We start from the raw sequence: 14847 nt of genomic DNA on the forward strand, positions 1-14847 counted from the left end.
CACCAGTAATGTCTCTTTTGCCAATTAAAGTAATATATTAACAGGCTCTAGAGATTAGGGTGTGGACGTTTTCAGGGAGTTGGTATCTTGCCCTCTTGGTTATCACTGTTCCAATTCACTTGGCCTCATTGTAGAGGTTTATGTGAGTGAGAAGAGTTGTAGGAGCTGGGAGTGTGTGTCCATTTCCTTCAGCTGAGTTTAAGCTTGTGCTCTCAGTGGGGGAAAGTTCCTGTAAAAGGGTATGTGGCCAAGCAGGCATCATAAGACATACTTGTAGCATTATCCCTGAAATGAAGGTGTTTACATATTAAAATGCATGATAAATTGAATGAGTCATATTTTGTAAAGCATGTATAACAATGCCTGGGCATAGTAATATATGTATACCTATATATCATACTTGTTAAATAAAGCCCACAAGGAAGACATTTTTAAGCAGAGAATTGATTTGTACATACAATATATCCTCTTAACCGAGAGATGCATTTTGTCCATTCCTTTTTGGGGGCATATTAAACCTTCACTGTTGACTATCAGGAGGAAATACACCTTAGCAGGTTTATCCAATGGTGGCCGTGATTGTGTGGGGGCTATATATTTATCATGTTTTTATGAGGCTCCAACTTAAAATCGACAATGAAATGTATATACTGAAAAAGTGGCAGTACTAATTGGTCTATATCTCTTATTTATTTATTGAACACCTACACTGTACCAGATGCTGCAGAGCATTAATGACTAATGCTCTATTTGCCCTAGGCTTTGAAGTATAGTAACGTGAATTCTTCTGAGTAGACAGATATTTATAATACAAAGTGGATTACACTGTGGGCTAATGAAAATATAAATAAAGAGCTCTAAAGGGTTACAAATGAGAGTAATCACACAGTACAGATGTCTTAGAGTAGGTAATACTTGAAGTGAGTTTTTTTTCCTTTTTTTATTAATGTTTATTTATTTTGCAAGAAAGAGCACAGGGGGAAGGCAGAGAGTGACAAAGAGAGAGATAATTTCAAGAGGATGTGCTCTGTCAGTGCACATCCTGGTGCAGGGCTCAAACCCACAAACTTTGAGATCATGACCTGAGACGAAATCAAGAGTTGGACACTTAACCAACTAAGCCACGCAAGCACCCCTGAAATGAATTTTGAGTATAAATGTGAAAATTAGAGGCACTTTGGGCAAGGGCTTAATGTCACCCAAGAGAGAGAGAAAATACAAGGATGTAAAGTCAAAAACTTTGCCAGAAACTTTAATTGAATAGGGTGTTTCACCTATGATCACAGTGAGAGAGAGAATGGAAAAGTTCAATATAGCTTTCAGATCACATCCCCTTCTGAGGGGGTTGTACTTAATTCTGTAGGAGGTAATGAATTTTGAAGAGGGAGATGTGTCATCCAGCCTCCTTCTGAGAAAAATTGATTTGGCTGTCATATATTAGATAAATAGAATGGAGGTGAGATCAGAGGGAGGATGATAGTTAACAGCTCATTACCAAATGGCCTAAGTGAGAAATAGTGAAGGTTTGAACTAGGAGAGTGGGAAAGAAATGGAAATGAGGAGGTGGGTATGGGAAACATTTTGTAAAGCAGAATCCACATGATTTAGCAACTGATGAAGGGGGAAAGGGAGGGGCCCATAATGACTGGTTTCCTGCTTGGATGACTAGGATAATGTGGTATCAGAATAGAAACAGGAAATTGGGCAGATGATATATTCTGGTCTTTAACTGAATAGATTTAAGATGCTAGAAGAATTTTGAAGATGACAGTTTCAAACTGGTGTTTGAAAATCAGACTAGAAGTTCCAGAAAGAGTAAAAGAAAGAGAAAGAGATTTGGGAGTTTTAGTCTAAAACAATTATAGGATGGGGGAGGGTACCTTGTAGCTCATTTAGTTTTTTGTGCTCATCCCATGTTTCTTTGCCCAGTATCTGCCAAATGGTTGTCTAGTCTGTATTTGAAGTTTATGTCCATGACATCCTGAGACAGGTATTTCTGTTTGCATTGTTCACTTACAAATGTCTTCTTTATTCTGAGCTCACCAAAGTTCCTTCCTTTTGAGCCAAGTTCTGTGTCTTGGGACCCTACCCTAGAGCAACTGCAGTTCTTCATTCTTACGAAAAGCTCTTCTGATATTTTAAGAAAGCTGTAAAGTCCTACTCTTCCAGTAATGGTGGGAGTGTAAATGGGGCTCAGAGGCGGTGTAATATCTTTATGCCTTCCTTGGCTCAGATCCTTGCTAGAATTTTCCCAGATACAAATAAACACGGAAAACACAGTGCAAAATTTGAAGGGGTTCTAAGTTTGATAAATCTAACATGCAGATTTGAATTTAAAACCACACTGACACAGAATCATTAGGGTCTCCCTGTGGACAGATGCCTGGGGACACATGTCTACCTCTGTCACCTCTCCCCCTTTTTATGCTCCTGTGTTCTTTTATAGGCTGAACATCTCTAGTTCTCATAGTGATTCATTTTACATGCTTCCAGTCACATCACTGTCCTTTGGTCTAACACGTGGAAAAGAATGAGGCTCGCCCCTCGCTTGGTCTAAATATTGTGATACTTTGTTTGTTTTGATAGCTAAAACCAGTTTGTATACATCCCCCAGATGGTGCATAGTCATGTTCTGCCACTGTTGGGGTAGCTATTAATCTTTTGCAGCTGGCTGTGTAATCTCTTCACTGATGTTACTTTTTGCCTTGTTACAGTTGGCCATTACTCTAATCCACATGGGCTTTTAGATCCCAAATTGGTCCTGTTTATCATGTTGCCTTCTATATTTCCATTCAGGACATTGTTCACAGCTTAATAGTAAGTTGTCAAAGATCTGGCAAGGAATTTGGAGGGAACTTCAAGGAAATGGTATAGATGTAAAAAGTGTTTTTAAAATAAGATGACACTTGTTTTAACCTGAATTTAATTCCTTACATAGATATAGACATAGATATATAATAATGCTATTTTTAGTGCTATTTTTTTAGGGGCACCTGGCTGGGTCAGTGGGTGGACTCTTGATCTAGGGGTTGTGAGTTTCAGCCCCATGTTGGGTATAGGGTGTAGAGTTCACTTTAAAAAAAAAAAACACTGTTTTTGGTGTTGGGAGCTTCTAAATGTCCATTGACTGCTTAATGAATAAAGAAAATGTGATATATGTAGGTGTATGTAGATATATGTGTGTATATATCTACGTATATATGTATGTTTATGTATATATACACACATTTATGTATATAAGTGTGTGTATATATGTAATATTCATGTATACACACAATGGAATATTACTCAGCCATTAAAAAGAATGAAATCTTGCTATTTGCAATGACATGGATATAGGTAGAATGTGTTATGTTAAGCAAAATAAGTCAGAGCAATACAAAACCATATAATTTCACTCATATGCAGAAAATTAGAAACAAAACAGATGAACAGAGGGGGTGGACAAAAGAGAAGCAAACCATATGAGATTCATTCATTCATTCATTCATCCATTTATATTTAGAGAGCAGGGGAAGAGCAGAGAGAAAGGTAGAGAGAGAATATCAAGTACGCTACTTGCTGTCAGCTTGGAGACTGACATGGGGCTTGAACTCATGAACCATGAGATCATGACCTGAGCTGAAATCAAGAGTTGGATGATTAGCAGACTGAGCCACCCAGGTACCCCAAGAGATTCTTAACCATAGAGAAAAAGCTGAGGGCTGATGGAGGCAGGTGAGTAGGGGACATGCTAAATGGGTGATGGGTACTATGGAGGGTACTTGGGATGAGCACCAAGTATTGTCTGTAAGTGATAAATTCTACTCCTGGAACCAATATTGTCCTATATGCTAACTAATTAGAGTTTAAATAAAAACTTGAGACAAACAAAAACAGCTTGGGCTCTTTAGGCAGCAGATTTGAGTTCAAATCCTTTTCTTTACAGTGTATTTCTCCTGTCAAAAATCTATTTCCTCAGGCATCAAAGAAGGATATTAATTTCTTCTTCCTTTGATATTGTTAGAGTTGAGGAGATAATGTACATAAAACAGTACTTTGGTACATAAGTACTTAGTTATTATTTCTCTCTCAAAGTCCAATTACAGTACAAAACATCACATTTTTATGTTCTTTTCATTCACTTTACTTTGGAAAAAAATTATATAATTGAATACTTGAGATGAAGCATCTAATATCCATGGCTAGAATTCTGGGTTTTCTTTTTCCTGAAAATGAATTTTGATTTTTCTGCCTTCTTCCTGTCCTTTATATAAGCAGCAAAAGATTCATTTTAAGGGTAATCAAGGCCAAGGATGCAGTCTAGAAATCTGTGACCATGGTGTCCTTACATCTGTGCTGTTATGAAAGCAAATCTACCATCATCTGTGACCCTCAAGATCCATCCCATTTATAATGAATATTTCATTATCCATTTGTTCTCATTTACCCTGAGTAAAGGATGTTTGGGAGATGGTGGGCACTTTCTTATTTTAGTGACTTTTTCCATACCACTGTATGCTTTAGTTCTGTTTTCTTGTCAGTTGTATTTAATGTGATATCAAACCTATCCATTGAAGTTTTATTTTAAATTTTTATTTAAATTTCAGGTAGTTAACATATGATGTAATATTAGTTTCAGGGGCAGAATATAGGGATTCAGTGGTTCCATACAGCACCTGATACTCATCACAAGTGCAGTCTTCATATTTTTCATTTTCTGAAGGTTTCTAAGAATTGCTCTTTTTCTCATTTATCTTGAGAGAAAGAGTGTGCACAAGCAGGGGAGGGGAAGAGAGAGAGAGGGAGAGAGAAGATCCCCGGCAGGTTCTGTGCTGTCAGCATGGAGCCCAACATGGGGCTCGATATCATGAATTGTGAGATCATGACTGAACTGAAACCAAGAGTCAGATGCTCAACCAACTGAGCCACCTTGGTGGCCCAGAATTGCTTTATTTCAAATTAGTTAGGTAATTTTTATAGAAAGGTATAGAAATATCTATATACACTTAAAGCTTATCTTTTATTTATTTGTTTTAATAGTGCTGGTTGATAATTCTAGTTTTGTATTTTCACTATAGAGAGTAGAGAGAGCAAGCTGCTTTCTGTTCTTATGATTATTGCTCAAGGTCCCTTATTTCCTTTCGTGCTTTAGTTGCTGTTTGCTTGTTTGTTTCAATGAGCTGATTTTTTTTCTTGGAATATTATTTTGGGGGATGCTCTGAGGCTTAGGATGAAGGAGAACTCTTCTAGAAACGACTTCCATTTGCCTTGTCAAAGAGTGCCTAAGGTATGATACTCTGCAGTCACTATAAATTAAATTAAATTCATAGCTTCAGGTTTTGGAGATGGGGCAAAATAATACTGTACTATAAATCTACCTTAAGGATGTGTAAGGATTTGGGGAAGGTCACTTTTTAAAAATATTTCATTATTTTATTGAGGGTGAACCCTTAGCTGTATTTGGTGGGCGTTTTCACCAATGTGTTATTTGGCTGAGCCTCCTCTGCCCCTCTTTCAATCTTACGCCACTCTACAACCTAGGCTGTGGCAAGTGGGATCACTAGGTAGGTCCAATAAGTGCCCTTAGGGTAATATCTTCATTGTTCCACTGATTTTTTTGAGTTCCCGTTTTATTTAGATTTTGGCCTAGGACTCATATGAAGTATTTCATTTTGCGGGATTAAAAAACACAGTGTTTTTATTTATTTCTATTGGTAAGTTTGATCCAAATAACCTAGATTGCCGTACTACTAGAAACAGAACATCCTCGTTGTTTTCTTTTATAGGCATTTTCTCAGCCAGATTTTCTATCTAAAAAATTTTTTTAAATTTTTAAATTTATCTTTGAGAGACAGAGAGACGGTGCAAGCAGGGGAGGGTCAGAGAGAGAGGGAGACACAGAATCGGAAGCAGGCTCTACACTCTGAGCTAGCGGTCAGCACAGAGCCCGACACAGGGCTCGAACCCTTCAACCATGAGATCGTGACCTGAGCCGAAGCTGGACACTCAACCAATTATTGAGCCATCCAGGCACCTCCAGATTTTCTATTTAACAGTTAATACTTTCTGAACATAATTTTCACCCTCTGAGCTTACTTTCTTACTAATGGCAGCTTTATTTATAATCTCCATTTCACCTTAATTTTCTCCTCTGGATAATTTATAGCAATATCAGATACCTTGGAGTAGTTACATTCATTAATATGATACATATATAAAAAAGGATGTTTAAAAATCCTCCAGATGATTTGGTTGTGTGTTTGAAGAATGGATGCATGATTTTGGAGAAAGAGTCAGGATTTGGCAAATGGGTGAAATAAAAACATGTAGTGAGAAATTTATGAATAGAAAGAGTGCATTGTTGAAGTGATCAACCAAACCATTTACATTGTCAGAAAATTAAACTAAGCTAGGAAGGGGTTATGGGATATAAGTTGATTAAAGGAGATAAGGAAGGAAGGAATGGTGAAGGAACTAGAAGTACAAGAGACATGTTAATCTTGGATAATTCTATCCTGTATTCAGATTTTTAAAAAATCAATTGATGAACATTTGACTCTCGACCACATAAATCAGGGCTGGTTCGTAGCCTTCTCTTTTCTTAAAATTAATTATCAGATACTATCTATAACAAAGAGTCTTTGACCTCAAAAAAATATTCTTGGTGCATTCACTCATCAAAGCAATACCTAGGAAAAATAGAAAATCAGAAAGTTATTATATCAGATATGTCATATTCGATGATTATTTTTCATCTGGAGATAATGGTGAGAATCAGAGAAAGTATGAATTTCACCATGTTACTTTTACATCACATTTTCCCTGCTGTTCTTTCTCACTTGGAACAATTTACTACACTTGAAAGAGGGTATAATATGTGATTATGTTTTGGATTATAACATGTAATGTGTGTGTCTGTGTGTGGTGTGTGTGTGTGTGTGTGTGTGTGTGTATATATACATATATATATATATATTCTCTGAATTTGTAAGTTGTTTTAGATGTTTAAAGTTGCTCAGCCACCATTAATCATTTATTGAGCTACTCCTCTCCCTCTGCCATTATATTGTTTTGCATATATTTTCCCATTGAATGCTTAGAAAATCCTGAGGTGGAAATTATTATTGCTATCTTGTAGATGAAATTGAGACTCAGAAAATTACTAACACTTAACTTTTTTGTTTATGAAGGTCTTTCACCTACATTTAAAATATGTTTTAACTAACTGTGATTCTCATAACAAACCTATGAGTTAGATCATATTTAGAAAAACTTTACTAACCAATAGTAATTGTATCTTATAATAAATATATTTTATGTCTAATGCCATGAGAAAGACCCAAGGGATGGGGACAATGTGTGAAAAGTTCTTGGAAGAATATAACAAGGAGACTGTATAGTTATACATTATACATTCGGTGTTAAAACAACTTTTTAGTTTTGTCACATACATTTTTAAGAGATTTTTTTTCATGTGTTCCAGTGATTACAGCCAGGAAATATTTGTGGCAGAAAGCTGTAACCCCAAAATATTAATGATCTTTCTTTTTGGGTGTTAGATAAACCTAGTTTGTAAATTAGGGTGTGATGATCAAAGTGAAAAGGAGTGTTTCAGGTAAATTTATGCTAATTGGCTAGAATTCTGTTTGCTTTTTTAATTTCAGATTTGTGCGATTGATAAGAAAAGATTGCATGAAGCCATAGAATCAGAGGGGGGGGGAAACATATCTATGGTATGGTGAGCTATTAATATTCCAAAGTTAAAAAGCCATGTTTAATATGGTACAACTCTGGAGCTTTTTTTTTTTAATGTATAAGCTAATAAGTTAGAGTTTAAATAACAGATTCAAGGTCAGGCAGCTTATAAATGGTGGCAGTTGGATTTCAACCCCCTTAGTACCATCTATTCCCCTTAGTACCATGCTCTAAACCCTTCAACACTTCCAACAGGAGTTGAGGTTTCCATGATTCAGAGTTTGATAAATTGACGAATTGTTTGTCTTGGAATCATGCTAACTTTTTAGATTCATTTAAATGATTCATAGCCAGATGTCTTAGGTCACAGATGAAGTAGATTGTTCAGGAAATAATTACAGAAGTTAAAATTAAGATAATAACAAGCCCATATTAATTATAGCTCACATATTTCAGTCTTTTGTATTTTTTCTTTTTGTGCATAAACACAGATTCAATATTTTTAACTTTTTATATCTGTCAAATTAAATTTTTCAGTGCTGATTTTCATGTTATTGGGTTTACAGTATTTGGTTGAGTTAAGAATTATTTTTATTTGAATTTACCAAGCAAAGCACTTAAATCAAAGTCCAAAAACTTATGTGTTTTGTTTCCCATAACTTTTCACCATGACTAGCATGTAGTAGTTTCCCAGTAAATATTTATTGAGTGAATGTGTGGGATAAGTATAATTAATATGATTAATATTGGTTTATCCATTAAACGTGTTTTCAGCTACTAGACCAAAGAGAAGTATTTCCTTTTTGAAGAAATGCTCAAATTCTGATACATCTTTTTAATACTGTATCTTTCTAAAGCTTCTGAATGTTTAAGGGTGTTATTAAATATATGTCATTAATGCTTAATGGAAAATCTAGTAAATATTAAGACATTGATACATACTATACTACATAATGTGTTTTCCCAACTGATGATGACTAAAGTAAGTGAGTCACAGCATGAGAAAGTATACTGTCTCCTAAACCTAGCCAACTACAGCTGATCTCTTTACAAGTTAATAACATGTTGACTGATTTCCAGTGGCCTAAGGTGGAATAACTGGGAAGGCTAGAATCTAGCTCTGTGAGACCTTCATCCTCCAGAAGCTAGCTCAGCCATGTTCTCATGTTCACAGCAGAGATGTAACAGAGGAAGAAGGGATGTGTAAGTATTGACTCAAGCCCCTGCTTCCTGATTCACAACATCCCATTGGCCCGAGCAAGTCACATCGTGGACTGAGAGTGAAGGTTATATGCCAAAGGGGATGGATATAAGCAGGAGTGGAGAACTAGACTAGTCTACTATATAAGCCTAACTAATTGAATCTATTCTCATAAAGTATATGTGGCATTTCGACTATAACCTTTTGAACTCTTATTTAAAACTGAGTCTAAAAGACAGATTACCTTAAACACACGCACGTGCACATGTGCGCACATACGCATACATCTTTGTTCATTTTCTGCTTACCTTATACTTTCTGCTAATGCAATTCATAAGCTAAAATACTTCTGTAGAGACTAGCAAAAGAATAGCTGGCTTTTAAAAGAAATATCACATGGTATGAACTTTGTGTTCAGTATACAAGACAAATATTATCCACATGGCATTTATCAAATAAAATTTGTGTGCGTGGACATTTTATTTACAGGCATACATTGTAAGAAAAAACATTTTAAAAATAAAAATGAGCTGATCATTCTACAAACGTTCCAGTTGCCTTTTGTAATGAAATTGTGTGTTAAGTGTCATTCTTAAAGCAAGGGAGATGGCATTTGCATATCAGTTTAATTCCTTTGGATTAAACTCTGAAAGATGAGAGCCAAGAGAGCTTATTAAGCTGAAATGAGGGCAAGTGATAAAAAAGTGATATTATGTCAACACTACATGTGGATATCTGTTGCTATTTCCATTTAAATCTGAAGTTGCAATGTTTCTTAAAATTATCATTGAATGCCGGTCTTAAAATATAATAAAAAATTAAAAGGCATTTCCACTATAACTTTCTAATGCATAAATTGTGTTTGGTAAATACAATTTGATTTGAAAGCCAAGCTAGAGTTTTCTCTACTTTGCTAATATTTATTCGTTCTTAATGTACTAGACTATAAGCTTTTGAAAAGCATTATGAGTTATTCACTGCTCTGTGTTTAGGGCTTTGATATAGTCTGTCCCTACATAGTAGGTGCTCAATAAATTATGTGTGGATGAATGAATGAATGCAAGGTTTGGTGACTCCGTCACAGTCACTGTTAAGCCTTTTAGATGAATGTTTGGACAATGTTGGCTTTGACTGGTCATCTCCCTTTTTGCCTCAGGGAATCATCAGTCATTAATATAAAATAAAATAAAAGTCTGCAGCAACCTATGAAGGCTAGTGGAATGGGGCATGTGTGAGCCAGCGTCTCTTGTAATTCAGGTGACTTCCTGTTGGAAAGTTTGATTTGGAGCTTATATTGGAAACGACTATTTGTTTGCTGTGTCGCAGCATCAGAAACCTGATCTCACACCATTTTTATAATTCAGTGATAATGCAGAACTGCCAGGTGTCCCTCTAAACTTTATCATTGTTGTTTCATGTTTGCCAGACTGCACGTTTTGTTAGATCATTTCCTTTAAGCTTGGTGAGACGAACCCCTCCATTTCAGTTATTCTGGGGAATTTATTTGGTGGAATGTCTAAACAGCTTACAAATACCATCTTCTTTAATCTTCATAACAGATCTTTTAAAAGTTCCCATTAAATACCTCCATTTTGCAGGTGAAGAAGTGGAGGCCCAGAGAGGTTAAGTGACTTAGCCATGGCCCTCCAACCAACAAGTCGCAGAGCCAGCTTTTAAAATTAGACAGTGTGGCCCCAGAGGGGTGCATAGGTGAAGTCTTCCCTACGGCCTCTGAAAATGAAGGATTTTGTATGCCACATCTGTTTGGTGGTGGTGGTTTTAAATTTTTAGTTGTGGTAAAAAAACAACTCAAAACATTAAATTTACCACCTTGACCATTTTTAAGTATATAGTTCAGTAGTATTAGATGTGTTCACACTGCCCTACATCAAATCTCTGGAACTTTTGCATCTTGCAAAACTCAGAACTTTCTCATTGCACAGTAATTCCCCATTTTCTACCACATCTGCTTTTAATTCGTGTCATCCCAAACACAGCCCCCCATGCTAATAAAACTCCATCAGACTGCATCACATGATATAATAACAGCTAAACAGAGACAGGAAAACATTGTTTTATTTGCATAGATAACTGTATGCCCAGAATTCAAAACTTTGAAGAAATACAAATGCATAAGAAATGGGGTGAGTTGAAATAAAAAGGAAATCTGTACTGATTTGTCTTCTTCTTGTTCTTCAGATTGGCCTTAGAATGTTGCAAAAGAAACTTTTCTGTTATAATTCATCAGAGTGACCTATAACCGAATCATAACTTCAGGAATATTTTCTTGGTCAAAGCCAATAAAACAAAACTGTATTTAATTTTCTTGTTTCTTATATATAAATATCAGTTTAACCTCTGCTTAAAGAGAAATTACATTTAAATACCAAAAAAGTGCTATTATTATATATATCCTATTTTTCACAATAAAATTGCCATTTAGTGCTCTTTGATGTTTTAAAAAGGCAGTTATGACATTCAACATAGAGAATATAAATACGTATTACATATATGTAAGACTATATATAGCACATTTTAATCATTTAAAATACTAATGCTATAAAATGCATGCAATGTTATACAATTTATGTTTGAAAAATAAGCAAAAATCTAAAAAGGATACTTGTATCAATGTACATTTTCAATTCTTATATTTCTTTATATTTACTACCATATTTGATCCACAAAAAATCTTGTGCAGTACTTTGAAGGGGGCTGTTATAAGGGATGAGGCTAAGCATTACAGGATGCGCACGGAATGGAAAGGAGTTCCTGGCTCGGGGTCTTTACCACAACAAGGAAGTGAGGAACAACTCACATATCAGGAGCACCTGTATTTTAAGTACAGAAGAAGCCACAGATGTGAATGCAGAAATGGGAGGAGAGGCCAAACCCAGGTCAAAAAAGACCTCATATAGCCAAACAAAATAGTCTGAATTTAATTCCACATTGTATGCACGTGCACTGAGGGGTATTCAGCAATGCACTGTGACACATGTTAAAATGTCACACATGAAACATTTTATCCTAAATCTATTTGCTGGTGTCAGGACTCCTCCTTCCAACTTTTTCATACTGTTACCTTATGTGGGGTGGTTGGTCATTTAGCTGTTAAGAAGGAAGTCTGAGGATTTCTCTAAGAATCCCTCAAAGCCCACAAGTTGGAGTAGAAGTAGTTAGGGATTAGGGTATACAGAGAGATTTTCTGTTTCTTTAAGTATTTAGAACTACTTGGTAATTAATTCAATTACTTTGTGAACTATTCTAATGCCAAACATTAAAGGGACTGGTAGGCTCAGGGAAATGATGAATGCCATCATATTTGGACATGTTAAATGAAAGAAATTTACCAGTCATCCAAGAGGATGTCTCAAATATCAAATATTACAATAAAATAGCCTTTTAACAAAAATAACTATTTAACAACTATATTTTTATGATGTTTCCCATAGCTAATTTTTTCAAGCAATCTTCAAATCCAAAAACTCAGGAAGATGACATTTTGAGTGATATGAATCTTTATAGTTACATATAAGTATTTTATTTTATTTCTTAAGTGTATTGATTCTGAGAGGGAGGAAGGGGGGCAGAGAAGGGCATAAAGAGGATTGCAAGCAGGCTGCACTGTTAGTGCAGAGCCCAACAGTGGACCATGAAATCTTGACCTGACCTAAAATCAAGAGTCAGAAGCTTAACTGACTGACCCACCCAGGCACCCCGCATATAAGTATTGCTAAAGTATTATCTACATTTTTTAATTCATTCAAATTTGGGGCAAGAGGATTTTAATGTAGTCATTTACCATCTTGTTTTACAATGTTATCATAAAATATCTTGTTTAGGAACTACAGAAATCACTATATTTAAGGATATTTTCATATTACAGTTACTTATTCTTTTCCTTATAATTACCTATTATAATTTGTTTCCTTAGTTCATCTAAAATTATCATTTTTCATTCACATGACCATTATAAGTCAAGAAACTTACTTTTTCTCTAGAGAGAGTATTGTCTAATGGTGACAAAATAATTGAGACAGAGGAGGAAGATGGAACAGAGGAGCAAGAGATAGATAGCAGGTGCATTTGTATATTATGAAGTGTTTGCAAAATAATAAGCACCACATGAATAATGCACTTGAAGAATATTGTCTGGCAAATGATATTGAGTCATAGATCCCAATCATCCTTCAATTACTGAAGAACGAATTAAAAGTGCCTCATGCATCCAGTTTTATCAGAGAGAGAATTTACCATGTGGTGCATCTAGGTAGAGTAAAAGTGTTACTGTTTATTTAATAGAGAATTAAAATTTCTATACCTAGATCAGGATCTATATGTCTATAAGTGTACCTATATCTATATAACTTGAAAACCTAAGAGGAGTGTGTGTGTGTGTGTGTGTGTGTGTGTGTGTGTGTGTACATTTAAAAGTCTAAGGTGGTTATTTCTGAGGAATTAAGTTCCTATAGCATATTTGCTATTGATTCCAAGGTTGGCTTTTATGTAATGCAACAAAACTATTATTTGCACTAATATTATTACTATAGTTTATTTTCAGCTTAACTACTTATGTTTCTTTCAAATATTTAATATTTATATTAATTAAATTAACTTATATTTCAATATTTAATATATTTTACATTAACCTTGACAGTAAACTTAAGAAATGAATATTCTTATTCACATTTTATAGATAAGGAACTGGAGACTCACTTAAGTTAAGAAATAGGTTTAAGGTTAGTTAATTGCAGAGCTGGGATACTTACCTCATGGTAGCTAATATCACAGTCAATTCTTTTTTTTTTTTTCATCAAATCACTCCCATGTTTTTATTTAAAAAGCATAGGGTTGTGCTTCTGAATGGTTTGTATACCTAGTAGTATAAAATACTGAGAAATCAGTATTAGAAATCAGACATAGATGAAGGAAAAACTCAAAATCCCTTTGCTTCAATATTGTTTTGTTTAAAAAAGAGAGAGAAGAAGAATGCAAGATCTAGGATTTTGGAGTGGTTGGTGTGCCTTTGTTCATTTCACCTTTTGATTGGTTTGCTGCCTGCTCACTAGATGGATGTGGCTGAGCTGTATGGGTGGCTACTGTTGTCACAGCCACTGGGTGCTGCAGGATTCTTAACAGTACCTGCTGCTGTGGCTGCAGCTGTGAAGTAGGGGGCAGCTGCACTATGTGCTGAGGGCCACTCTGCCCAGGTCTTCTCTGGCTGTCCACACAACCAGCTGGAGACAACATAGCTGCCTATGGCTGCAGGAAACCTTCCAGTGAGGTTAAGGACAAAGGCTTGCGGAGCAGATAACGCTGTTCTCTGACTTGTTGGCACTTGTGCACTTGAACCTTGTGATACTGGCTGCTGAAGATGAGAAACTACTGGCTGTTGACTGGAAGCTGAGGGTTGTTGAAGTTGTTGTTGTGGAATCAACTGATAGAGTCACTACTGCTGAGGCTGCTGCGGGGTGTTGGAAAGGAGTGAACTTTGTGGAATCTGGAGCACAGTTACTGGCCTGATACTTGGGGCATTGTTTAAAAAAACCTGAACTCCTACTTGAGAAGGAGACTGCAGTACAGTGGGCACTGCATTTGGTAGCCAGGATACCGAGGTGAGGTTGCTAGGCTTGATTTCTGTAGGTGCTCTGGCCCCAGCAGTAGACCCCTGTTCAGAGCTGGAACCTGTCACCAAAGCCTGGGCTCCATAAACAGGGCCCACTGCTTGGATGATGTTGGGGCCAGCAAAAGTGGCTATGACCTGGGGGGCCAGGCTTCTTTGGGGTAAGCTGGAAGTGGATATGGTAGCTTTAGGAAGTATACTAACTTGACTCATGTCCATAGAGGATTTCTGGGAAGTAGCCACGACTGAGGTGGCCAGGGTTGTTTGTGATGAGCTGGTAGTAGATACAGTGGCTTTAGGAAGTATTCTAACTGGAGTCACTTCCCCAGATTTCTGGGACCTGGCC

At 36.1% G+C, this 14847-nt stretch overlaps 2 protein-coding genes across 2 annotated transcripts in view; one reads left to right on the forward strand and one right to left on the reverse strand.

Moving 5' to 3' along the window:
- IL1RAPL1 (interleukin 1 receptor accessory protein like 1) overlaps positions 1-14847 on the forward strand; it is a 641707-nt gene that overhangs the window by 59467 nt on the left and 567393 nt on the right. The gene's annotated exons all lie outside the window — the stretch shown is intronic.
- Positions 14328-14847, reverse strand: part of LOC115283859 (transcription factor SPT20 homolog) — a 2623-nt gene continuing 2103 nt past the window's right edge. Inside the window, exon 2 of the mRNA XM_029930303.1 lies at positions 14328-14729. Coding sequence (XP_029786163.1) covers positions 14328-14729 — 402 coding nt within the window. The remainder of the gene's footprint in view (positions 14730-14847) is intronic.

Source organism: Suricata suricatta, chromosome X, assembly GCF_006229205.1.
Source record: "Suricata suricatta isolate VVHF042 chromosome X, meerkat_22Aug2017_6uvM2_HiC, whole genome shotgun sequence".
NCBI classification, from domain to species: domain Eukaryota; kingdom Metazoa; phylum Chordata; class Mammalia; order Carnivora; family Herpestidae; genus Suricata; species Suricata suricatta.